We start from the raw sequence: 26407 nt of genomic DNA on the forward strand, positions 1-26407 counted from the left end.
GCAAGTAATTGAGGTGAATAGTATCGATCTATTTAAGGGGAGGCTGGATAAACACATGAGGGCGAAGGGAATAGAGGGATGTGCTGATTTGGGTGAGAGGGAGAGGGATGGGAAGAGGCTGGTGTGGAGCATAAACCCCGGCACGGACCCGTTGGGCCGAATGGCCTGTTTCTGTGCTGTACATTCTGTGTACCGGGACCCCCTGAGCTAATCCCAACTCTCCCCTGTTGTTTTTAGGTGTTGAATGGGTCTGAAGACACGGCTTTGAACAGCAGCAGCAGCACCTCACCGGCTCGTGGAGCGCGCTGTCTCTCGCACGCGGGCAATGGCTGCCGTCAGGTCAGTGGGAATTCTCGACGGCCAAGCCTGTTCCTGCGCAGAGCGGGGAGAAGGACGGGTCGGGGGTGGGGGGGTGATGGCCAACCCTGGGGGTTTGTAATGGGGGTGGGGGGCTCTATGTGTGTGTTCCTCCCAATTTACCCCTTCCTCTCCTGAAGGTACTTGCTCCCTGAAATGGGACGCAACCCCACAAAATATCCCCCTCCAGACTGTAACGAGCTCAATCCAGTGTCAACAGATCGTGGGTTGATGCCACGAAAGACCCATTTAATGATTAAACACCCACAGGGTACGACGGCCTGCTGGTTTTACTGTGGAGCCAGCAAGCCAGAGGTCGTGAGGTCAAATCTCCCCCCTCACCTTCCTCCCCCCCCCCCCAGAAAAAAAGAAAGAAGCTTGCATTTCTATAGCGCCTTTCACAACCTCCGCACGTCCAAAGCGCTTTACAGCCAATGAAGTACTTTTTGAAAGGTAGTCCCTGTTGTGATGTAGGTAACACCAATTTGCGCACAGCAAGCTCCCACAAACAGCAATCTGATAATGACCAGATCATCTGTTTCAGTGATACTGGTTGAGGGATAAATATTGGCCCAGGACACCGGGGAGAACTGCCCTGCTCTTCTTCCAATGCGTAACATAAGAAATAGGAGCAGGAGCCGGCCATTCAATAAGATCATGGCTGATCTGATCTTGGTCTCAGCTCCACTTCCCTGCCCGCTCCCCATAGCCCTATCGTTCAAAAATCTGTCTATCTCCACCTTAAATATATTCAATGACCCAGCCTCCACAGCTCTCTGGGGCAGAGAATTCCAAAGATTCACCACCCTCCGAGAGAAAAAAATTCCTCCTCATTTTCGTTTTAAATGGGCGACCCCTTATTCTGAAACTGTGCCCTCTAGTTCTAGATTCCCCCACGAGGGGGAAACATCCTCTCTGCATCTACCCTGTCAAACCCCCTCAAAATCTTATATGTTTCAATAAGATCACCTGTCATTCTTCGAAACAATGAGGATAGGCCCAACCTGTCTTCATAAGACAACCCCTTCATCTCAAAAATCAGCCTAATACCATGGGATCTTTCACGTCCACCTGAGAGAGCAGACGGGGCCGCGGTTTAACGTGTCATCCGAAAGACAGCACCTCCGACAGTGCAGCACTCCCTCAGCACTGCCACTGGGAGTGTCGGCCTAGATTTTGTGCTCAAGTCTCTGGAGTGGGACTCGAACCCACAGCCTTCTGACTCAGAGGCGAGGGTGCTGCCCACTGAGCCACAGCTGACCGGACAAAATGTGAAACTAAATGCAATAAATTTGGTAGTTATTAGGCCGGCAACAGAAACTGACAGTGAAAGCTGCTGCATTGTCGCTTAAAAACCCAACTGGCTCAGGAATGTCGTTCAGGGAAGGGAACTTGCCTCCCCTACCTCATTCACCCCCTCGCTGTGTGGTTGACTGATTGCCCTCGAGGCAATAAGTGCTGGCCTCTCATTTCCCTCCCGTCCCCCTTCCCCACCCCCTCCTGAAGGGAGGGTCCCAGAGACCAGCTTTGCCTTCAGCCGTCTAGACCCTAAACTCTGGAACTCCCTGCCTAAACTTCTCCGCCTCTCGGCCGCTCACTCCTCCTTTAAGATGCTCCTTAAAACTGACCGCCTTGACCCAGCTTTTGGCCTGATTTCTCCTTATGCGGCTCGGTGTCGACTATTTTATATTCTTGCACTCCTGTGAAGCGTCTTGGGACTGAGTACAAGTTGTTGAGATAACAAAAGCAAGGATGAGGGTTTCGGCAGCGGATGAGCTGAGGCAGGGGCGGAGTCGGGCGATGTTACGGAGAGCAGTCCCGGTGATGGAGAGGCGATGGGGTCGGAAGCTCGGCTCTGGGTCAAAGTGGACGGCGAGCTTGCGAACAGTCTGCTTCCGCCTGGGACGATGACCAGGGAGAGGGAGGGAGGGAGGGAGTCAGTGGCAAGGGACCGAACCAATTGCTTCGGTAAACCCAATGTTTAATGGGATGAATTTTCTGCTCATCCAGGAGTGGCTGATCGTTTCCTTTCTCTGACACCAGTTGTCGCACCTTGTCTTGCCTCGACTGAGCTCTCTCCGTACAGACCGAAGAATGAGAGGTGATAAGATAATGAGGGGGGCTCGACAAGGTGGATGCAGAGAGGATTGTCCCCACTCATATAGGGGAAACTAAAACTAGGGGACGTAGTCTTAGAATAAGGGGCCGCCCATTTAAAACTGAGATGTCTGGTCTGGGCACGGTTCTGCAGCGAGCTACATGGGAGGGGAGCACAGTCCTGTGTTCTCACTGAAGATGTAGAACCCTTTAACCTTGCGACAGTGGAGGCTGTTCAGAGAAGGTTCACTGGGTTGATTCCGGAGATGAGGTGGCTGACTTATGAGAATAGATTGTGTAAGTTGGGCCTATACACATTGGAGTTCAGAAGAATGAGAGGTGATAGGATAATGAGGGGGGCTCGACAAGGTGGATGCAGAGAGGATTGTCCCCACTCATATAGGGGAAACTAAAACTAGGGGACATAGTCTTAGACTAAGGGGCCGTCCATTTAAAACTGAGATGAGGAGAAATTTCTTCTCCGAGGGTTGTAAATCTGTGGAATTCTCTGCCCCAGAGAGCTGTGGAGGCTGGGTCATTGAATATATTTAAGACAGAGATAGACAGATTTTTGAAGGATAAGGCAGTCAAGGGTTATGGGGAGCGGGCAGGGAAGTGGAGCTGAGTCCATGATCAGATCAGCCATGATCTTATTGAATGGCGGAGCAGGCTCGAGGGGCCGTATAGCCGACTCCTGCTCCTATTTCTTATGATCTTGTGACCCGACCCTCTTGATTGTACCTGACCTTTCACAACAACAACCTGTATTATATAGCACCTTTAGCGTTGCAAAATATCCCAAGACTATTCGCAGAAGTGTTATAAAACACATTTTGACACCAAGCTACATAAGGAGAAATTAGGGCAGATGACCAAAAGCTTGGTCAAAGAGGTAGGTTTTAAGGAGCATCTGAAAGGAGGAGAGAGAGAGCGAGGTGGAGAGGTTTAGGGAGGGAGTTCCAGAGCTTGGGGCCCAGGCAACAGAAGGCCCGGCCACCGATGGTGGAGTGATTGAAATCAGGGATGCTCAGGAGGCCAGAATCTGAGGGTTGTGGGGCTGGAGGTAGATTACAGAGATAGGGAGGGGCAAGGCCATGGAGGGATTTGAAAATAAGGATGACCATTTTGAAATTGAGGTGTTGCTTAACTGGGAGCCAAAGTAGGTCAGCGAGCACAGGGGGTGATGGGTGAGTGGGACTTGGTGCGAGTTAGGATGAGCTCAAGTTTGCGTAGGGTAGAATGTGGGAGGCCAGCCAGGAGTGCGTTGGAGTAGTCCAGTCTGGAGGTAACAAAGGCAGGGATGAAGGTTTCAGCAGCGGATGAGCTGAGGCAGAGGCTGTGCGCAAATTGGCTGCCGCGTTTCCCACATTACCACAGCGACGACACTTCAAAAAATGTGCTTCAATGGCTGAACTGTATCATCATCGGCAGTCCCTCGGAATCGAGGAAGACTTGCTCCCATTCTTAGAATGAGTCCTTAGGTGGCTGAACAGTCCAATGCGAGAACCACAGTCCCTGTCGCAGGTGGGACAGATAGTTGAGGGGAAGGGGTGGGTGGGACTGGTTCGCCGCACGCTCCTTCCGCTGCCTGCGCTTGTTTTCTGCACGCTCTCGGCGACGAGACTCGAGGTGCTCAGCGCCCTCCCGGAGGCACTCCCTCCACTTAGGGCGGTCTTTAGCCAGGGACTCCCAGGTGTCGGCGGGGATGTTGCACTTTATCAGGGAGGCTTTGAGGGTGTCCTTGAAACGTTTCCTTTGCCCACCTGGGGCTCGCTTGCCGTGTAGGAGTTCCGAGTAGAGCGCTTGCTTTGGGAGTCTCGTGTTGGGCATGCGGACAATGTGGCCCTGCCCAGCGGAGCTGGTCGAGTGTGGTCAGTACTTCGCTGCCGGGGATGTTGGGCCTGGTCGAGGACGCTGACGTTGGTGCGTTTGTCCTCCCGGGGGATTTGCAGGATCTTGCGGAGACATCGTTGGTGGTATTTCTCCAGCGACTTGAGGTGTCTACTGTACATGGTCCATGTCTCTGAGCCATACAGGAGGGCGGGTGTTACTACAGCCCTGTAGAGCATGGTGGCCGATTTGAGCGCTTTGGGACAGATGCTGCCTGAACCTGCTGAGTATTTCCATGTGTTTTTTTATGTCCTGATTGCTGACGTTGCCTTTGTTGTGTTTTTTTTTTCCCCGCTCAGGTTCTCGTTGGGCAAGGGGGTGAAGCGGAAACGGGGCGCGGACGATGGCGGCCGGACGGGGCCGGAGGAGCGCGCCCCGCAGGCCTTCCGGTGCGGCACACTGCTGGATCTCTCGCTCCTCAAGCTGCACCAGAGCTGCGAGCTGGCCGAGAGCAACCTGCGGCGCTCGGTGCTCATCGCCAACGCACTGCGCCGGCTGCAGGCCGAGATCTGCCGGGAGAGCGGGCTCCAGCCGCCGCTGCCCGCCGACCGGCCCGCGCCCGGCCCGGCCCCGGGCGCGGAGACCCCCGACCTGAACAATAACCTGCCTGCGACCCCCGGCCCGGCCCCGCCGCCCTTCTCCCTCCTCTCGGGCAACGACAGCTCCCTCGCCTCCGCCATCTCCGTCATCCTCCAGGACCTGGACTTTGTGGAGGACCTCAGCCCCCGCCACCCGCCCGGCACCCAGCCGTGCCCCGAAGACGACCACCTCCTGCCCCCGACCCCCGCCGATCCCGCGCCCCCCGACTCCACCTTCGGGGTCACCGACTCGGCCGACTTCCTGGTGGACGGCACCCTGGACGCCATCTTCGAGGACATCGACACCTCCATGTACGACCCCCAGCTGGGCCTGGGCTTGTCCGCCGGGGCCTGGGGCCTGGCCAAGGCCCCACCCAGTCCCGCCAAGGCCCACAGCAGTCGGACGGAGTTCACCGAGCTGGAGAATCTGATGGACCTCCTTGTTGGCTGAGGCAGCGGGCGGGGGGAGGGGGCCGGTCTCGGGGCTGTTTCCTTCCCGGAGACTTTGCAACAATAACTGGTGTTTCTCAAAGCCAGCAAGACTTTCCACTAGAACTCTCTGGGCTGCTGTCCTTCTCTCTCCGCCTCATGGCACTTTTAACCCCGGTTTTACAGGGCGAAAGTGACTCTGCAGCGATTCCGGCCTCCGATCGCACTCTTTCCTGCAGAGTCTCCATTTTAACTCAAATGTTCACGAAGTTTTTTTGGGGGAGGGTGGGGGGGGGGTGGTTGGGGAGGGGGTGGGGGGGGGGAAACATTTTATTTGGCCACCTGTTTCATTTGGACATCACTTCCCCCCCCCCCCTCATCCCGAGGGTGACACGGTTCCCAGCAGTCTGCTGGCAAACACTGGTTCGTGTAACGTGCCCCTGAGGGGGGAGGCTCGATAAATGCCCCGAAGGCTGTGCCGAATGGGTGGGATGTGAAGGGGTGGGTCACCCGGTGCGGAGGGGAGCGGGCAGGCCGGAAAGGCCTCCCCGTGGGCCCGGCCGAGGGGGCCATCAGCCGGGCCGGGCGGTCGAGGGGAGTCGTTCAGCCCGACTGCCTGCCTCTCTTCCGCGGTTCCATCTGAGCCAGGGGTGTCCCTGGAGATGGAGCACGCGGTACGCTCGCGGCCTTCCGCGGGAGGTGGGCGCCGGAGGGACTGGAGTGCATCATCGCCCCCAGGATCAGAATTTTAATTTAATTTGTGAATGTTCCCTTTAACATTTATTTGTGAATTGGCGGGTGCTGGTCGATGTGCCCCTTTACCAACGAGGGCACTTGGCTCAAAGTTCTAATTTAAAAGAGTTGTAAATTGGATGGGAGGAGGCTCGTGTGGAACATAAACACCAGCACGGACCAGTTGGGCCGAATGGCCTGTTTCTACGTGACTCTGTGGGGAGGGGAGGGCAGATGGATTGCATAGAAGTCGAGTTGGATGGGGGATGGGGGGGAGTCGCCCTCTGCTTCTGATGTGGAGACAGTCGCAGTGAGAGTGCGGGGTGTCTGTGGGCTGGGGGAGGGGGGGCCACATACACTGACGTGCTGGCCATGGGTGTCTGAGCACTGGAGTGCAGCGGGGAGCTTGGGAGGGGAGGGGATTAACTGGTAATGAGATGGACTATCACAACCTTGCGCTAGGTAACGCCCCCCCCCCCTCCCCTTTACCAGCTCTCTCTTCCCGGACCCTGCCCATTGCTGGGGGTCTCACACTCTGGCTGATCGACCAAGGGGTGATGGTTCTCCCGCTCCAGGGCCCAGTGGTGCTGAGGAGTCCCTCCTGCTCGGGGAGCCCCCGGTCCCAGCCTGGGGCTGCCTGTTCCTCCGCCTCACTGTGGCCATTTGTTCTTCGATATTTCCGGCCAGATTTGAATATTTTGTACGTATGTTAATATTGATATATATTTTTGGTCTCCTGCATGACTCTGTGATTCCGGGAGGGCGACGCCTGGCGCTTGATAAACATTGACGGCTGGGCCTGGGCGAAGGTGCAAAGTCCCTTTCATTAGCTTTTGTTTATTTACCAATGTGTTTCCTCTCCCGAGGATGTTGACTCTCGCTGGGGTATGGGGGGGAGGGAATTCCATGGGCCCTGACCCTCGCTGGGGTATTGGGGAGGGGAGATTCCCTGGGCCCTGACCTCGCTGGGGTATTGGGGGGGGGGGGGGGGATTCCCTGGGCCCTGACCTCGCTGGGGTATTGGGGGGGATTCCCTGGGCCCTGACCTCGCTGGGGTATTGGGGGTTGGGGGGGAGGGAATTCCATGGGCCCTGACCCTCGCTGGGGTATTGGGGAGGGGAGATTCCCTGGGCCCTGACCTCGCTGGGGTATTGGGGGGGATGGATTCCCTGGGCCCTGACTCAAAGGGGGGGTGTGTGGGGGAGGAGGGAATTCCCTGGGCCCTGACCTCACTGGGGTATTGGGGGAGGGGAGATTCCCTGGGCCCTGATCTCGCTGGGGTATTGGGGGGTGGGGGGGAGAGAATTCCATGGGTCCTGACCCTCGCTGGGGTATTTGGGGAGGGGAGATTCCCTGGGCCCTGATCTCGCTGGGGTATTGGGGGGTGGGGGGGAGAGAATTCCATGGGTCCTGACCCTCGCTGGGGTATTGGGGGAGGGGAGATTCCCTGGGCCCTGATCTCGCTGGGGTATTGGGGGGTGGGGGGGAGAGAATTCCATGGGTCCTGACCCTCGCTGGGGTATTGGGGGAGGGGAGATTCCCTGGGCCCTGATCTCGCTGGGGTATTGGGGGGTGGGGGGGAGAGAATTCCATGGGTCCTGACCCTCGCTGGGGTATTGGGGGAGGGGAGATTCCCTGGGCCCTGACCCTCGCTGGGGTATTGGCCGTGGGGGTGGATTCCTGGGCCCCTGACTCTCCTCACACCCCTCCCATCACGGGGGAGCCGGCCGAGTCACTGCCTGTTTGATGGGCCTGTATATATTCCGATGCTGTACCTTTTTAATGTAAACCGTTGCCGTGACCGTGCCGGAGGTGGGCGGGGCTCGGGCTCTCCCTGGCGCGCTCCGCGGGCGGTGCACTCCAGCGGTGAAGCCCGTGTCCAGGAGCGATCCACCAGAACTATTTATTGAGGAGCAGGGCAACACCTTGGATCGTGGGGCTCAGTCAGGGCGGCAGTGGGTGGGGAAGGGGTGGGACTGAGGGACACGCACACCGGGGGGTGGTGGAGATGATCTGCTCAATGAGGACCCCGCCCCCGCGTGAGTCAGCAAATGGATCGTTCTTGTCCTGATTTCTTCCATCTGTTTCTTCTCAGCATTACGTAAATAATTGAATATCGTTATGCCGCTTCTGAGCTTAAGAGAATTAATTTAAGAACAATAAATCTCCTTTTGATGTATTTTCTGTGACGTTTCTTTGTTATCTCTAGACTTGACTATTCCATCATAGTCATAGGCGGTCCCTCGAAGCGAGGATGGCTTGCTTCCACACCAAAAAAGGATGAGTTCACAGGTGTTTCAATGAATGACCCGAACTACATGTTGAAGGGTGGAAGATACCTGTGGGTGGATTTTTTTAACGTGGGGTGACCGTTGCACACCACACGGGCTTGACAGAGCGAGGTCTTGGTCCAGTGGCAAGGGTTAACCAGGACGACTGGAGACCAGCTCTGCTGCACGGACCGAGTGCGCGCACATATCGCACAGTGTGGGCTGGGCCCGTGCTGCCCCTGGGCCCGAACTCGCGCCTCCCCTGGGCCTCGATCACGTCCCTCTACAGTCTCTCGCCGCTCCTGCTCCTGCTGTACCTGCCCACGCTCCAATCACCGACCTGGACCTTGATGACGTCACTCTTCACAGCCGTCGCCCTCCTGCACCAGCTCGCGCTGTACCTTGACGAACTATTCCAACGCACTCCTGGCCGGCCTCCCACATTCTACCCTACGTAAACTAGAGGTGATCCAAAACTTGGCAGCCCCCTTTTCCTAACTCGCACCAAGTCCCGCTCACCCACCACCCTCTGTGCTCGCTAACCCATATTGGCTCCCGATTAAGCAACGCCTCGATTTCAAAATTTTCATCCTTGTTTTCAAATCCCTCCATGGCCCTCACCCCCTCCCTATCTCTGTAACCCCCTCCAGCCCCACAACCCCCCCCCAGCCCCGAGATGTCTGCGCTCCTCTAATTCTGCCCTCTTGAGCATCTCTGATTATAATCGCTCCACCATCGGTGGCCGTGCCTTCTGTTGCCTGGGCCCCAAGCTCTGGAACTCCCTGCCTAAACCTCTGCCTCTACCTCTCTTTCCTCTTTCAAGGCACCCCTTAAGACCTACCTCTTTGACCGAGCTTTTGGTAATCTGCGCTATTTCTCCTTGTGTGGCTCGGTGTCAAATTTTTTTGTCTCCTAACACACGCCTTGGGATATTTCACTATGTTAAAGGCGCTATATAAATACAAGCTGTTGGTCCCAGTCAGTGTGAGTGGCAGTGAGTCCTCCCCAATCTCTCGCACAGTTCAACGGTTTACTGTCCATCAGTTAGACGCCTTTTCACCTCTGACACCTCGACATTGTGCCTTAAAGCTGCTAGCTGAGTCTTTGCTTGTGAGGGGGTGGGGTGAGGGGGTGGGGTGAGCGCGGGATAGTCCATGTTTTCGAGAGGGGTTAATTGTTTGGGGAATTGGCTCTGAATCAGGCCCTGACTGCAGGGTGACTCTCCTGTGGGCCGAGGTTATCCAACATTGTGTGCGTTCTCATCCAAACCTACTCTCTCCAACGAGGTTTGATGGGACAGTGTAGAGGGAGCTTTACTCTGTATCTAACCCCGTGCTGTACCTGCCCTGGGAGTGTTTGATGGGACAGTGTAGAGGGAGCTTTACTCTATCTAACCTGTGCTGTACCTGCCCTGGGAGTGTTTGATCGGACAGTGTAGAGGGAGCTTTACCCTGTATCTAACCCCGTGCTGTACCTGTCCTGGGAGTGTTTGGGACAGTGTAGAGGGAGCTTTACTCTGTATCTAACCCCGTGCTGTACCTGCCTTGGGAGTGTTGATGGGACAGTGGGTGTGCAATATGAAAACTTCCCATTCCCGGGATATCCTCAGTCGTTTGACCCTTGATGATTGGATGTAAAGCATAGTGATCGCAAACAGTCAATGTTCAGTCCGATATCCCTGTTCTCCCAGGGTCAGACGGTTCCTCTGTCCTGACGAGCTATGGGCAGATCTCCATCTGCAGGTTCTAGATTAGAGAAGGAGTGTCGCGTTGCACCTTGACATAATTTCGGTGCCCTGCTCCATATTTGGGAATGTCCAAAGATCCTTGGTCATACTCGGTGACAGCATCCCGGGTCTGTCGGTGACTGAGAAGGTCACAGCTTGAGTTGAACTGTTGGTCCCTGCAAGATCTTGGCCACACCTCCTGACCTCCATGGGACAGGATTGGCTCAGAGTGCTGGCCATCATTGACTGAACTCAAGGGACCAGTTTCCCTTCATCAACAGTAGGGGCTCCCTCTCCATGAATAGACTCTACCATAGGAGCAGAATTATGACCATGGAGCCCCCCCCAAACCGTCCAACTCCTGGGGCATCGGCATTGACGAGCAACTCAACTGGACCCGCCCTCTAAATGCCCCGGCGATCCTATCAGCCCTTGGCTTTTGGGCCTTGGGCTCGCACCAGGCTTGCTGCTTCAGTCCCATCACAAATGGCATGGCGCGGGGTGGGGTGTGGTTGGGAGGGAGGAGTGTGGGGAGGGGGTTGGTAAGAATGGGGGGGTGGAAGGGGTGGGAGGTGTTTGGGGGGGGGGGGGGGAGTGTTGCGGGTGGGTAAGGGTGGGGAGTGTTGGGATGATAAGGGGGGGGAGTGTGGGGGTGGGTAAGGGTGGGGGGAGTGTGGGGGTTGGTAAGGGGGGGGAGTGTGGGGGTGGGTAAGGGGGGGGGAGTGTTGGGGTGGGTAAGGGTGGGGGGAGTGTGGGGGTGGGTAAGGGTGGGGGGAGTGTGGGGATGGGTGAGGGTGGGGGGAGTGTTGGGGTGGGGGGAGTGTGGGGATGGGTAAGGGGGGGAGTGTGGGGGTGGGTAAGGGTGGGGGGAGTGTGGGGATGGGTAAGGGGGGGAGTGTGGGGGTGGGTAAGGGTGGGGGGAGTGTTGGGGGTGGGGGGGGAGTGTGGGGATGGGTAAGGGGGGGGGGAGTGTTGGGTGGGGGGGTTGTTGGGAGTGGGTAAGAGTAGGGGTTGTTGATGGGGAGGGGGGGTGGCGAGTGTGGGGGTGGGTAATGGGGGGAGACGAGGAGGATGGGCATGTTGAGGAGACCGAGGTGCAGAATCCTTCTCGGGCCTACCTCGTGCATCATAACGTCGCCCTCCCCAGCGGTGAAACCTTGGCCGGGTGGATCGCTGTTTCATGTGAACAGGATGAGGCCTGTTCAGCCCCTCAAGCCTGTTCTGTCATTCACTTAGTTCGGGGCTGACTTGCATCGTAACTCCATTTGCCTGTCTGTTGCATATCCCTCCATATCCTTTGCCGAACAACAATCTAACACTCAGTTTTGAAATTTTCAATTGACCCCGAGATTAGCAGCTTTTCGGGGGAGAGAGTTCCAGGTTCCCTTTCCCCTTTGTGTGAAGAAGTGCTTCCTGACATCACCCCCGAAAGGCCTAGCTCGAATTTTAAGGTTATTGATTCTTTGACGTACTGGAGGCCTAACCTCACCTGCCTGGATTGTTAGCCTAGCCCCCCATGGCTTGGCTTAAAGTGGTATTCCTAAGGTTGACATTGGTTAAGAGAGAGGCAGCTCTCCTGGAATAAACCAAGAAAATTCTGGAGGTACTTCTTTTGTGCAGTAGTAGCAACATTAGCATCCTCGATCAGGCCAACATCCCCAGTATCGAAGCACTGACCACACTCAACCAGCTCCGTTGGGCGGGCCATGTTGTTCGCATGCCTGGCACAAGACTCCCAAAGCAAGCGCTCTACTCGGGAACTCCTACACGGCAAGCGAGCCCCAGGTGGGCAGAGGAAACATTTCAAGGACACCCTCAAAGCCTCCCTGATAAAGTGCAACATCCCCACCACCACCTGGGAGTCCCTGGCCAAAGACCGCCCTAAGTGGAGGAAGTGCATCCGGGAGGGCGCTGAGCACCTCGAGTCTCGTCGCGAGAGCGTGCAGAAACCAAGCGCAGGCAGCGGAAGGAGCGTGTGGCAAACCAGTCCTACCCTCCCCTTCCCTCAACCACTGTCTGTCCCACCTGTGACAGAGACTGTAATTCCTGTTCAGTCACCTGAGTGGAAGCAAGTCTTCCTCGATTTCGAGGGACTGCCTATAATGATGATGAGTAACAAATCAAATATCAATATCCACGTCGGATACCCAGGCCAATGCTCCCGGTGTAACAGCGTGGATATCCTGTAGGCTGCCTGTGAATTCCCTCTGAGGGCAGAGCTCGATGATGGGCTCCAGGGTCTGATTAGGAGCTCCACAGTCACATGACGGGGAGGCTTTAATCTTCCACCTATGGAGAAGGTGGCAGAGTCGACCGTGACCGGTTCTGAGGCGGTCGATGGTTGTCCACTGTTATCCTTTATTACCCTTACCCAACAAAAATCTATATCTCGGGCAGCATCTGTGGAGAGAAGGTGGGAGGGGAAACATTTCAGTGAGGGATTGAGGTTCAAAGGGATTCTATGCGGTAGTTAGGGATGGAGGTACTTTTTGTTTGTTCCTGGCAAGGCCGGCATTTATTGCCCATCCCTAACTGCCCCTCGAGAAGGTGGTGGTGAGCCGCCTTCTTGAACCGCTGCAGTCCGTGTGGTGAAGGTGCTCCCACAGTGCTGTTAGGGAGGGAGTTCCAGGATTTTGACCCAGCGACGATGAAGGAACGGCCGATATATTTCCAAGTCGGGATGGTGTGTGACTGGGAGGGGAACGGGGAGGTGGTGGTGTTCCCATGCGCCTGCTGCCCTTTGTCCTTCTAGGGGGTAGAGGTCGCGGATTTGGGAGGTGCTGCCGAAGAAGCCTTGGCGAGTTGCCGCAGTGCATCTTGTAGACGGTGCATGGTGCGCCGGTGGTGGAGGGAGTGAATGCTGAAGAAAGAAAGAAAGACTTGGATTTATATCTTCTTCTTTGGCAGTCTCTTGGAGTCGAGGAAGACTTGCTTCCACACTGATATGGGTTCGAAGGTGACTGAAGAGACCACTGTGGGACCTACAGTCTCTGTCACAGGCGGGGCAGACGGTGGTTGGAGGGGCCCCTGGGTTGCCGTGCGCTCCTTCCGCTGTTTGCGCTTGGCTTCCGTGTGCTCCCGGCGACGAGACTCGAGGTGTTCGGAGCCTTCCCTCCACTTTAAGTGGTCTTGGGCCAGCGATTCCCAGGTGTCGGGGGAGTGCATTTATATAGCGCCTTTCACGACCACCGGACGTCTCAAAGCACTTTACAGCCAATGAAGTACTTTTGGAGTGTAGTCACTGTTGTAGTGTGGGAAACGCGGCAGCCAACCTGCGCACAGCAAGATCCCACAAACAGCAATGTGATAATGACCAGATCATCTGTTTTTGTTGTGTCGATTGAGGGATAAATATTGGCCCCAGGCCACCGGGGAGAACTCCCCTGCTCTTCGAAATAGTGCCCTGGGATCTTTTACCTGAGAAACCAAGGCCCCGTTGCTCTAACGTCTCATTCGAAAGACGGCACCTCTGACAGTGCGGCACTCCCTCAGCACTGCACTGGGAGTGTCAGCCTGGATTTTTGTGCTCAAGTCCCTGGAGTGGGACTTGAACCCCCAACCTTCTGACTCAGAGGCAAGTGTGCTGCCCACTGAGCCACGGCTGACACCATGAAGATGGTGGATGGGGCGCCAATCAAGCGGACCAAACACCCCGGTGAGCGGCCAGAAGAGACGTGGGTGGGGACTGGACCAGTGGGGGATAAAATGGAGTCGAGATAAGAGGAAATAAGTTGCGTGGGGCTGACCTGTCACTGGCCACCAGGGGGCGGCGACACCCTGTGTGTCTTTTCAGTCCTGGGACAGGAAATGGAAACATGAGCGAGAACTTTTTCTGCAGCAGCTGTTGGTTGGCAGGCTGAGAGACAGAGAGTGAAAGTATGAGATGTGCTTTCTGTCCGTGCTGATGGTTGAAGGATGAACACTAATCAGGCGGCTTTGGATATCTCAACGAAGAACCCCCAAGATGACTTTGAGATCATACAGAGAGTTGGTGGAGGAACTTACGGGGAGGTGTACAAGGTAAGATCTCCCAGCTCGCTGGGCTGCAAGGCACCTGTCGAGGCAATGCACGGATGTCACAAACTGAGAAGTCTGCAGGATGCATCATGGCTAAATTACAGAAAATATCCGGGCCGCCTTAACCCCGTGTTCAAGTCAACGATCTCTGGTTGTACGGCACTAGTGAAAATGTCTTTGAAATCTTACCCACTCTTTCTCTTCACTGATTTTAACTCCATTGGTCAGATTTCCCGTTTTACTGTTTAGATATTCCCTGCCTGACAACTCTTGCCTGCTGCCCCGTCCCCTACGTAAACTTGAGGTGATCCAAAACTCGGCAGCCCGTGTCCCAACTCGCACCCAGTCCCGCTCACCCATCACCCCCTGTGCTCGCTGACCTACGATTGAGCAACGCCTCGATTTCAAAATTCTCATCCTTGTTTTCAAATCCCTCCATGGCCCTCGCCCCTCCCTATCTCTGTAATCTCCTCCAGCCCCACAACTCCCCGAGATGTCTGCGCTCCTCTAATTCTGCCCTCCTGATTATAATCGCTCCACCATCGGTGGCCGTGCCTTCTGTTGCCTGGGCCCCAAGCTCTGGAACTCCCTCCCTAAACCTCTCTGCCTCTCTGCCTCTCTCTCCTCCTTCAAGACGCTCCTTAAAACCAAGTTTTTGGTCGCCTGCCCTAATTTCTCCTTGTTCGGATCGGTGTCTGATTTATGCTCCTGTGAAGCGCCTCGGGACGTTAAAGGCGCTATATAAATACAAGTTGTTATTGTATCCTTGTCCAGATTTGCCCAAGGAACTTTTGTTATTTATGGTGGGAGTTTATCCGACCAGGAGTTCTCACTGGCTGAGCCATTAGGATAAATGCTTCCTAAGTCACAGAGCTTTAAGTGCCGCAATCTGCAGCGCCCAGGATTACGCAGACAGTCCCTGTGAAGCTGCGAAGACTCTTGCAGTTGGTCAGCTCGCTCTGAATTCCCACGGTGTGGCGGGCTGACCCGACAGCCATCGCTCGATCCACTCGACAGCCTCGCCGAGTGGGAGTGACCGCCGGGTGGGCGACAGGAGTGGGGGGGTGGCGGGCAGGGGTGGGGGGGATGATTGTGCAAAACCGGCGGCTTAGGAGAAACCCGATTGAAGAGGAGACGAGGTTGGGGACGACTCGGGGCGTAGGTGAGGCTCACAAATGAGTCTGTCCGGAGGCCGAATGCAGAGTGTGGGCAGCTTTGTGTGGGTGTAGGAGGGATGGTGGGGGAGGGAGAGGGGTGGGGAGAGTGGAGGCATTGGGGGGGGAGGTGGGGGAGGAAAGGGGTGGGAAGGGAGAGTGGAGGCATTGGGGGGGGGAAGGGGGGAGGAAAGGGGTGGGAAGGGAGAGTGGAGGCATTGGGGGGAGAGGGGGGGGAGGAAAGGGGTGGGAGGGGGAGAGTGGAGGAGTTGGTGGGGGGAGGTGGGAAGGGTGAAGAGGAACGATGGGGAGGGAGGGAGGGGCGGGGTTAAGCAGAGTGGATCAGTAAAACAAAAATAAAGTAGGCTTTCAGTGTCCGAGGCAGAGATAAATGTGTGAGCGATTCCCTCACGTCTGGGTTGGGTGATGAATCCTGGCGGGCGGGACTGAACCTGTCACAGGTGCAGCCTGTTGGAACTGGTTGGAATGGGCTGTGCCATGGGACACGTCTCTCGTGGCCCCGATTCCACAGCAGCGACAGGGGTCGCGAGTCGTGATGCGGCCTTGGGCCTCCTCTGTGACTGCAGAGTGTCAGCATTGCCCCGCGGTGGGCCACCAGCACTGCTACGGAGTGACGGGGCCGGCACTCAGTGCTGAATGGGCCTCCTCCTGTCCCTGTGTAACAGGCTCGAGGGGCTGAATGGGCCTCCTCCTGTCCCTGTGTAACAGGCTCGAGGGGCTGAATGGCCTCCTCCTGTTCCTGTGTAACAGGCTCGAGGGGCTGAATGGCCTCCTCCTGTCCCTGTGTAACAGGCTCAAGGGGCTGAATGGCCTCCTCCTGTTCCTGTGTAACAGGCTCGAGGGGCTGAATGGCCTCCTCCTGTTCCTGTGTAACAGGCTCGAGGGGCTGAATGGGCCTCCTCCTGTCCCTGTGTAACAGGCTCGAGGGGCTGAATGGCCTCCTCCTGTTCCTGTGTAACAGGCTCGAGGGGCTGAATGGCCTCCTCCTGTTCCTGTGCAACAGGCTCGAGGGGCTGAATGGGCCTCCTCCTGTCCCTGTGTAACAGGCTCAAGGGGCTGAATGGCCTCCTCCTGTTCCTGTGCAACAGGCTCAAGGGGCTGAATGGCCTCCTACTGTTCCTGTGTAACAGACTCGAGGGGCTGAATGGGCCTCCTCATGTCCCTGTGTAACAGGCTCAAGGGGCTGAATGGCCGCCTCCTGTTCCTATGTAACAGGTTCGAGGGGCTGAATGGCCTCCTCCTGTTCCTGTGTAACAGGCTCGAGGGGCTGAATGGGCCTCCTCCTGTCCCTGTGTAACAGGCTCGAGGGGCTGAATGGCCTCCTCCTGTTCCTGTATAACAGGCTCGAGGGGCTGAATGGGTCTCCTCCTGTCCCTGTGTAACAGGCTCAAGGGGCTGAATGGCCTCCTCCTGTTCCTGTGTAACAGGCTCGAGGGGCTGAATGGGCCTCCTCCTGTCCCTGTGAAACAGGCTCAAGGGGCTGAATGGCCTCCTCCTGTTCCTGTGTAACAGGCTCGAGGGGCTGAATGGGCCTCCTCCTGTCCCTGTGCAACAGGCTCGAGGGGCTGAATGGGCCGCCTCCTGTTCCTGTGCAACAGGCTCGAGGGGCTGAATGGGCCGCCTCCTGTTCCTGTGCAACAGGCTCAAGGGGCTGAATGGGCCTCCTCCTCTTCCTGTGTAACAGGCTCGAGGGGCTGAATGGGCCTCCTCCTGTCCCTGTGTTCGAATCACGTTATTAATCAAAACGGCCTTACGAACTCCTTTATTTAAAAAAAAATGGTTTATAAATACGATAGTCTCGAACCGCAATTAAAGTTTCCCTCCGAGAACCACAGAGCCCTTCCCCCAGACTGTGCTGCAGAAACTCTAGCTCTGCTCAAAAACACGAGTTTCCTCTCCCTGGCCTGGCCAGCACGCACTCTGTCACCAATCACACTTCTACCAAAAGCTGTAGAACATGCCGATAAACCTCGCCGAGGCTTCTATGCAATCATGTGCCGCTGCCTCGTGAGAATTGTCTGGGAGTCTCCGTGCTTTCTGCGTGATCGAAATCACGGCAGGTCATTGTCACCATACCGAGGGTAGCGGGGCTTTAAACAAATGCAAATATTCTCTTCCTCTCCCTCCCTTCCTCGGTTTTTCTGCTGCTGACTCTGGCTGGGATGCAGGGGGTGGGGGGGGGGTGACATTTTTTTATTCATTCATTCACAGGATGTGGGCGGTCGCTGGCAAGGCCGGCATTTATTGCCCATCCCTTAATTGCCCCTTGAGAAGGTGGTGGTGAGCCGCCTTCTTGAACCGCTGCAGTCCGTGTGGTGAAGGTGCTCCCACAATGCTGTTAGGGAGGGAGTTCCAGGATTGTGACCCAGCGACGATGAAGGAACGGCCGATATATTTCCAAGTCGGGATGGTGTGTGACTTGGAGGGGAACGTGGAGGTGGTGGTGTTCCCATGCGCCTGCTGCCCTGGTCCTTCTAGGTCACGGTCGAGGTCACGGATTTGTGTTTGCTGGAATACAGTTCCGGGGCAGTGATTCCTGCTAGGATACAGTTCCGGGGGCACTAACTGATACTGGGATACTGAGGGAATGCTGCACTGTCGGAGGTGCCGTTTTTTCCAAGTTGTTAAACCGAGGCCCCGTCTGCTCTCTCACATGAACACAAAAGAACCCACGGCCACTATTTTGAAGAAACAGGGAGTTCACCCTGGTGTCCTGGCCAATATTTCCCCCTAAAGAACAGATTATCTGCTCTTTATCACATTACTGTTTGTGGGAACTTGCTGTGCACAAATTAGCTGCCGCGTTTCCCGCATTATAACAGTGATTACACTCCAAAATGTACTTCATTGGCTGTAAAGAAAGACTTGCATTTATATAGCGCCTTCCACGGCCACCAGACATCTCAAAGCACTTTACAGCCAATGAAGTACTGTTGGAGTGTGGTCACTGTTGTAATGTGGGAAACACGGCAGCCAGTTTGTGCACAGCAAGCTCCCACAAACAGCAGTGTGATAATGACCCAGATAATCTGGTGGAGGGATAAATATTGGCCAGGACACCGGGGATAACTCCCCTACTCTTCTTCGATATAGTGCTATGGGATCTTTTACGTCCACCTGAGAGAGCAGACGGGGCATCGGTTTAACGTCTCATCCGAAAGACGGCACCTCCGACAGTGCAGCACTCCCTCAGCACTGCACTGGGAGTGTCAGCCTGGATTTTTTTTGTGCTCAAGTCCCTGGAGTGGGACTTGAACCCACAACCTTGTGACTCAGAGACGAGAGTGCTACCCACTGAGTCACGGTTGTTTGGGGCGTCCTGGTGTTGTGAAAGGCACTATTTAAATGCGAGTTTGTCTTTCTTTGAAGGTGCCGTTTGTGAGGCTTTTACTGATCATGATGGAATTAGTGAGAGATTCACCAGTTTGATTAGCAATGACATGGGGAACTCTGCTGTGGGGGTTGGGGGAGTCGATTCTGGGTCACTTGCTGGTCTCGATGTTCAGGAAAGAAACAGAGGAGGGGCCTCTTTGTAATGTAATATTCTAAAATTTATGAATGGCACCAAGCTCTTTGGCCTGTCCATGGCCAGCAAAGGGGTTGCCCTAGTTCCAACAGATCGCCACCAATTCTGGTGCAGTTCTGCTCGCCATATTGTACAAAGGATATTGAGCCACTGGAAAGGGTGCAGAGAAGATTTACAAGGATGATACCTTAATGTGAGGGTTTACATCCGGGAAAGGATGAACAGGCTGGGTCTCTTTTCTCTTTTAAAAAAAAAAAAGAAGGCTGAGGGGTGACCTAATAGAGAGGTCTTTAAAATCATGAAAGGTTTTGATAGAGTGGATACAGAGAGAATGATTCCACTTGTGGGGAAGAGCATAACTAGAGGCCATCAATATAAGATAGTCACCGAGAAATCCAATTCAGAAGAAACTTCTTTACCCAGAGAGTGGTGAGAATGTGGAACTTGCTGCCACAGGGAGTGGTTGAAGCGAATAGTATCGATGCATTTAAGGGGAGGCCGGACAAGTATATGAGGGAGAAAAGAATAGAGGGTTATGCTGATAGATTTAGATGAGGAAAGACGGGAGGAGGCTCGAGTGGAGCATAAACGCTGGCATGGACTGGTTGGGCCGAATGGCCTGTTTCTGTGCCGTATATCTCGGATGGGCCAAGAAACGACCGAGAAATGTTCTATTTCAGTTACGTCGGGAGGAATTTCTGCCGTGGGTCTCCCAATCCGCGGAAATCCCGGAGAAACGGTGGAAACATCCCCATAGAATTACAGAGACATCCCAATATATTCATCCCATCCATTCCGTGCTAGGGCTTATCCTCCCTCTGAGCTGCAGTCCCAATCCCATGTACCCGCCCAGTTTTTAAAAAATGATTCATTCACGGGATGTGGGCGTCGCTGGCAAGGCCGGCATTTATTGCCCATCCCTAATTACCCCTCGAGCAGGTGGTGGTGAGCCGCCGCCTTGAACCGCTGCAGTCCGTGTGGTGAAGGTGCTCCCACAGTGCTGTTCGGGAGGGAGCGCCCAGCGACCCAGCAATGATGAAGGAGCGGCCGATATATTTCCAAGTCAGGGTGGTGTGTGACTTGGAGGGGCACGTGGAGGTGGTGGTGTTCCCATGCACCTGCTGCCCTTGCCCTGGAGCAGCGTGACGGCTTGTGTCAAAATCTTGACTCTCAATATACGACTCTAACACAATCAGCTCCAGGAGATGTTCCTTTAATTTTTACTTGCAGCAAGTTTGAGTCTTACTCAGTCAAAGGCTAAGCGACAACTCCCAAAATGATACAGTTTCAAAAAGTATTTATACAGTAAGAAACAAGTTATGGTTCCACCTGTGTATTGGTTCTGCCTTTTCAGTCAGCAAAAACAGATAAAGAATTCATGATTACCACATCTTTGTCTTTGCATTTTTCTCAAATGTCTCTTTTGTAAGTGATTTTGGTGGGCCAGACAGCACTGACTCGGTTAGGGTGTGATAATGTGCTATGACCGGCTTTTCATTATTTTAGGATTGTCCAGTTTCCCGGCCAGATATTTAGGCCCATGATTTCCATAGTGGTTGATTGGGTACTTGGCTTCTTGCATATTATGGATGAGTTCTGTACAAGTTAATGGCTGGTAATTTGAGTCTCTCTTAGGGGGTGAATTGATCATACAGGGGACCACAATGGGTGGTACTTATCTCAGCAAGACAGTTTAATGTTGTCTGGTGGCTATTAATCAGCTATCAGCAATTCCCGTCAGGGTTAGCATGTTTATGCAAACAGATTGTCTGTTGCAGAACTTTCTAGCAAGTTCTGGATTCCATTTTGTTTTATGGCAAAAAGGGTACAGAAAAAATAGTGTAATGCAACTTTAAAAAATTGCATTTCCACATCTGGCCCAGCAGTCTGCGCATCCCTCGGCATCGGAGCAGGCAGGGGAGTTAAAGCGGCAGCATAGCACTCCAGGGAGCAGCACGTGTTGGAGCAGGAGAACAACGGCAGTGAAAAGGGACGTCACCAAGATCCAGGTCGGTGATTGGAGGGTGGGCAGGTACGGCAGGAGCGGCGAGGCCAGGGCGAAGGAGCGGCGAGAGATTGTAGAGGGACGTGATCGGGGTCCATGAGAGGCGAGGGCCCAGGGGCAGCACGGGCCCAGCCCACACTGTGCGATATGTGCGCGCACTAGGTCCGTGCAGCAGAGCTGGTCTCCAGGCGTCCTGGTTAACCCTTGCCACTGGACCAAGACCTCGCTCTGTCAAGCCCCGTGTGGTGGCTGGTGTGCAACGGCCACCCCACGTTAAAAAAATCCACGCACAGGCATCTTCCATCCTTCAGGATGCAGTTCGGGATCTGGAATATTAGGTCCTTCATTGAAACACCTGTGAGCTTTTTGACATGGAAGCAAGTCACCCTCGATTCGAGGGACTGCCTACGATGATGATGAGGCGGCAGAGGTCGCGGGTTTGGGAGGTGCTGCCGAAGAAGCCTTGGCGTGTTGCTGCAGTGCATCTTGTAGATGGTACACACTGCAGCCACCTCATTTTATCCTCTTTTTCTTCAATTACTTATCTGACATTTTCTTAAATGTTGAGATGTTCTCTGCTTCAGTCACTAACCAATTCCTCAGCTTCACAACTCTGTAAAAAAAAAATCTCCTGAATCTCAAGCAGTTAATCTTATATCTATATCCCCTCATCACTGGAAAAAAAGTATCGTTCTATCTGCTCTGTCCCATCTCTTGAAAAGAGAAGGCTGAGGGGTGACCTATTAGAGGTCTTTAAAATGATGAAAAGTTTTGATGGAGTGGATACAGAGAGAATGTTTCCACTTGTGGGGAAGAGCATAACTAGAGGCCATCAATATAAGATCGTCACCGAGAAATCCAACAGGGAATTCAGGAGAAACTTCTTTACCCAGAGAGCGGTGAGAATGCGGAACTCGCTGCAACAGGGAGGGGTTGAGGTGAATAGTATCGATGTATTTAAGGGGAGGCTGGACAAGTATATGGGGGAGAAGGGAATAGAGGGTTATGCTGATAGATTTAGATGAGGAAAGATGAGAGGAGGCATGGACTGGTTGGGCCAAATAGCCTGTTTCTGTGCCGTACATCCTGTGTAATCTCATCATAATATTATTTTATTATATATAATGCCATTGCTTTAACATCCTTCCTATAATGGTGTGCCCACAACTGCAGGCAACACACCAACTATGGTCTTATTAGGAAAGAAAGAAAGACTTGCATTTATATAGTGCCTTTCATGACCACTGGACGTCTCAAAGCGCTTTAACATAGAAACATAGAAAATAGGTGCAGGAGTAGGCCATTCGGCCCTTCTAGCCTGCACCGCCATTCAATGAGTTCATGGCTGAACATGCAACTTCAGTACCCCATTCCTGCTTTCTCGCCATATCCCTTGATCCCGCTAGTAGTAAGGACTACATCTAACTCCTTTTTGAATATATTTAGTGAATTGGACTCAACAACTTTCTGTGGTAGAGAATTCCACAGGTTCACCACTCTCTGGGTGAAGAAGTTTCTCCTCATCTCGGTCCGAAATGGCTTACCCCTTATCCTTAGACTGTGACCCCTGGTTCTGAACTTCCCCAACATTGGGAACATTCTTTCTGCATCTAACCTGTCTAAACCCGTCAGAATTTTAAACGTTTCTATGAGGTCCCCTCTCATTCTTCTGAACTCCAGTGAATACAAGCCCAGTTGATCCAGTCTTTCCCGGGAATCAGTCTGGTGAACCTTCGCTGCACTCCCTCAATAGCAAGAATGTCCTTCCTCAAGTTAGGAGACCAAAACTGTACACAATACTCCAGGTGTGGCCTCACCAAGGCCCTGCACAACTGTAGCAACACCTCCCTGCCCCTGTACTCTAATCACCTCGCTATGAAGGCCAACATGCCATTTGCTTTCTTAACCGCCTGCTGCACCTGCATGCCAACCTTCAATGACTGATGTACCATGACACCCAGGTCTCTTTGCACCTCCCCTTTTCCTAATCTGTCACCATTCAGATAATAGTCTGTCTCTCTGTTTTTACCACCAAAGTGGATAACCCACATTTATCCACACTATACTTCATCTGCCATGCATTTGCTCACTCACCTAACCTATCCAAGTCACTCTACAGCCTCATAGCATCCTCCTCGCAGCTCACACTGCCACCCAACTTAGTGACATCCGCAAATTTGAAGATACTACATTTAATCCCCTCGTCTAAATCATTAATGTACAATGTAAACAGCTGGGGCCCCAGCACAGAACCTTGCGGTACCCCACTAGTCACTGCCTGCCATTCTGAAAAGTCCCCATTTACTCCTACTCTTTGCTTCCTGTCTGACAACCAGTTCTCAATCCACGTCAGCACACTACCCCCAATCCCATGTGCTTTAACTTTGCACATTAATCTCTTGTGTGGGACCTTGTCGAAAGCCTTCTGAAAGTCCAAATATACCACATCAATTGGTTCTCCCTTGTCCACTCTACTGGAAACATCCTCAAAAAATTCCAGAAGATTTGTCAAGCATGATTTCCCTTTAACAAATCCATGTTGACTTGGACCTAACATGTCACCTCTTTCCAAATGCTCTGCTATGACATCCTTAATAATTGATTCCATCATTTTACCCACTACTGAGGTCAGGTTAACCGGTCTATAATTCCCTGTTTTCTCTCTCCCTCCTTTTTTAAAAAGTGGGGTTACATTGGCTACCCTCCACTCGATAGGAACTGATCCAGAGTCAATGGAATGTTGGAAAATGACTGTCAATGCATCCGCTATTTCCAAGGCCACCTCCTTAAGTACTCTGGGATGCAGTCCATCAGGCCCTGGGAATTTATCGGCCTTCAATCCCATCAATTTCCCCAACACAATTTCCCGACTAATAAAGATTTCCCTCAGTTCCTCCTCCTTACTAGACCCTCTGACCCGTTTTATATCCGTAAGGTTGTTTGTGTCCTCCTTAGTGAATACCGAACCAAAGTACTTGTTCAATTGGTCTGCCATTTCTTTGTTCCCCGTTATGACTTCCCCTGATTCTGACTGCAGGGGACCTACGTTTGTCTTCACTAACCTTTTTCTCTTTACATATCTATAGAAACTTTTGCAATCCGTCTTAATGTTCCCTGCAAGCTTCTTCTCGTACTCCATTTTCCCTGCCCTAATCAAACCCTTTGTCCTCCTCTGCTGAGTTCTAAATTTCTCCCAGTCCCCGGGTTCGCTGCTATTTCTGGCCAATTTGTATGCCACTTCCTTGGCTTTAATACTATCCCTGATTTCCCTTGATAGCCACGGTTGAGCCACCTTCCATTTTTTATTTTTACGACAGACAGGAATGTACAATTGTTGTAGTTCATCCATGCGGTCTCTAAATGTCTGCCATTGCCCATCCACAGTCAACCCCCTAAGTATCATTCGCCAATCTATCCTAGCCAATTCACGCCTCATACCTTCAAAGTTACCCTTCTTTAAGTTCTGGACCATGGTCTCTGAATTAACTGTTTCATTCTCCATCCTAATGCAGAATTCCACCATATTATGGTCACTCTTCCCCAAGGGGCCTCGCACAACGAGATTGCTAATTAATCCTCTCTCATTACACAACACCCAGTCTAAGATGGCCTCCCCCCTAGTTGGTTCCTCGACATATTGGTCTAGAAAACCATCCCTTATGCACTCCAGGAAATCCTCCTCCACTGTATTGCTTCCAGTTTGGTTAGCCCAATCTATGTGCATATTAAAGTCACCCATTATAACTGTTGCACCTTTATTGCATGCACCCCTAATTTCCTGTTTGATGCCCTCCCCAACATCACTACTAACGTTTTTTGCCCTTTGGTGTTCTGCAGTTCTGCAGCTCTACCCATATAGATTCCACATCATCCAAGCTAATGTCCTTCCTAACTATTGCATTAATCTCCTCTTTAACCAGCAATGCTACACCACCTCCTTTTCCTTTTATTCTATCCTTCCTGAATGTTGAATACCCCTGGATGTTGAGTTCCCAGCCCTGATCATCCTGGAGCCACGTCTCTGTAATCCCAATCACATCATATTTGTTAACATCTATTTGCACAGTTAATTCATCCACCTTATTACGGATACTCCTTGCATTAAGACACAAAGCCTTCAGGCTTGTTTTTTTAACACCCTTTGTCCTTTTAGAATTTTGCTGTACAGTGGCCCTTTTTGTTCTTTGCCTTGGGTTTCTCTGCCCTCCACTTTTTCTCATCTCCTTTCTGTCTTTTGCTTTTGTCTCTTTTTTGTCTCCCTCTGTCTCCCTGCATTGGTTCCCATCCCCCTGCCATATTAGTTTAACTCCTCCCCAACAGCACTAGCAAACACTCCCCCTAGGACATTGGTTCCGGTCCTGCCCAGGTGCAGACCGTCCGGTTTGTACTGGTCCCACCTCCCCCAGAACCGGTTCCAATGCCCCAGGAATTTGAATCCCTCCCTGCTGAAGCCACGTATTCATCTGCGCTATCCTGCGATTCCTACTCTGACTAGCACGTGGCACTGGGAGCAATCCCGAGATTAATACTTTTTATTATTATTACAGCCAATGAAGTACTTTTGGAGTGTAGTCACTATTCAGGTTTTGTTCAAATTCACCATTACATTTGGACTTTTATGTCTCTTGTCAAGTAATGAATTAGTTAACCTCCAAAACCCAACTTGATGGGGCTTTGTGTCAAGGAGGAAGAAAGCTGAAAGCTAAGAACCACTGCGTCCAAAAAAATAATATATATATTTTTTTGACTGGGGTTCCTGAAATGGAAGGGAAATTGAGGTCAGATCCAGGAAACTCTCTCTCCTCATGGCTTCTGGCGATGAGGGGTGGGGGGGATTAGTGGGGAGAGGTGGAAATTGGTGGGCTGTGGGCGGGAGGGGTTCAAAGGGCACCAGAAAGAAAAAGAAAGACTTACAATAACAACAACAACCTGTATTTATATAGCGCCTTTAACGTAGTGAAACGTCCCAAGGCGCTTCACAGGAGTGTTATAAGATAAAGATTTGATACCGAGCCGCATAAGTAGAAATTAGGGCAGGTGACCAAAAGCTTGGTCAAAGAGGCAGGTTTTAAGGAGCGTCTTGCAAGAGGAGGGAGAGGTAGAGAGGCGGAGAGGTTTAGGGAGGGAGTTCCAGAGCTTGGGGCCCAGGCAACAGAAGGCACGGCCACCGATGGTGGAGCGATTACAATTAGCGATGCTCAAGAGGGCAGTATTGGAGGAGCGCAGCCATCTTGGGGCGGGGGTGGGAGGGGGTGCGGTTGTGGGGCTGGAGGAGATTACAGAGATAGGAAGGGGCGAGGCCATGGAGGGATTTGAAAATTAGGATGATAATTTTGAAATCGAGGCGTTGCTTAACCAAGAGCCAATGTAGGTCAGCGAGCACAGGGATGATGGGTAAACGGGACTTGGTGTGAATTAGGACACAGACAGCCAAGTTTTGGATCAGCTTTACGTCGGGTAGAATGTGGGAGGCCAGCCAGGAGTGCGTTGGAATAGTCAAGTCTAGAGGTAACAAAGGCATGGAAGACATTTATACATAGCGCCTTTCATAGAAACATAGCTGCAGGAGTAGGCCATTCGGCCCTTCGAGCCTGCACCGCCATTC

The 26407-nt window shown here is 53.1% G+C and overlaps 2 protein-coding genes across 2 annotated transcripts in view; both read left to right on the plus strand.

The window, feature by feature from the left end:
* LOC139239200 (SERTA domain-containing protein 1-like) overlaps positions 1-5638 on the plus strand; it is a 7314-nt gene extending 1676 nt beyond the window's left edge. The window contains exons 2-3 of the mRNA XM_070867840.1: positions 238-339; positions 4644-5638. Coding sequence (XP_070723941.1) covers positions 326-339; positions 4644-5373 — 744 coding nt within the window. The 5' untranslated portion in view covers positions 238-325 and the 3' untranslated portion in view covers positions 5374-5638. The remainder of the gene's footprint in view (positions 1-237; positions 340-4643) is intronic.
* Positions 5639-13994: 8356 nt separating this feature from the next.
* The window catches only part of LOC139239043 (mitogen-activated protein kinase kinase kinase kinase 5-like), a 40477-nt gene continuing 28064 nt past the window's right edge, over positions 13995-26407 (plus strand). Inside the window, exon 1 of the mRNA XM_070867547.1 lies at positions 13995-14099. Within this exon, the coding sequence (XP_070723648.1) occupies positions 13995-14099 (105 nt within the window). The remainder of the gene's footprint in view (positions 14100-26407) is intronic.

This window comes from Pristiophorus japonicus, chromosome 26, assembly GCF_044704955.1.
Source record: "Pristiophorus japonicus isolate sPriJap1 chromosome 26, sPriJap1.hap1, whole genome shotgun sequence".
NCBI lineage: Eukaryota > Metazoa > Chordata > Chondrichthyes > Pristiophoridae > Pristiophorus > Pristiophorus japonicus.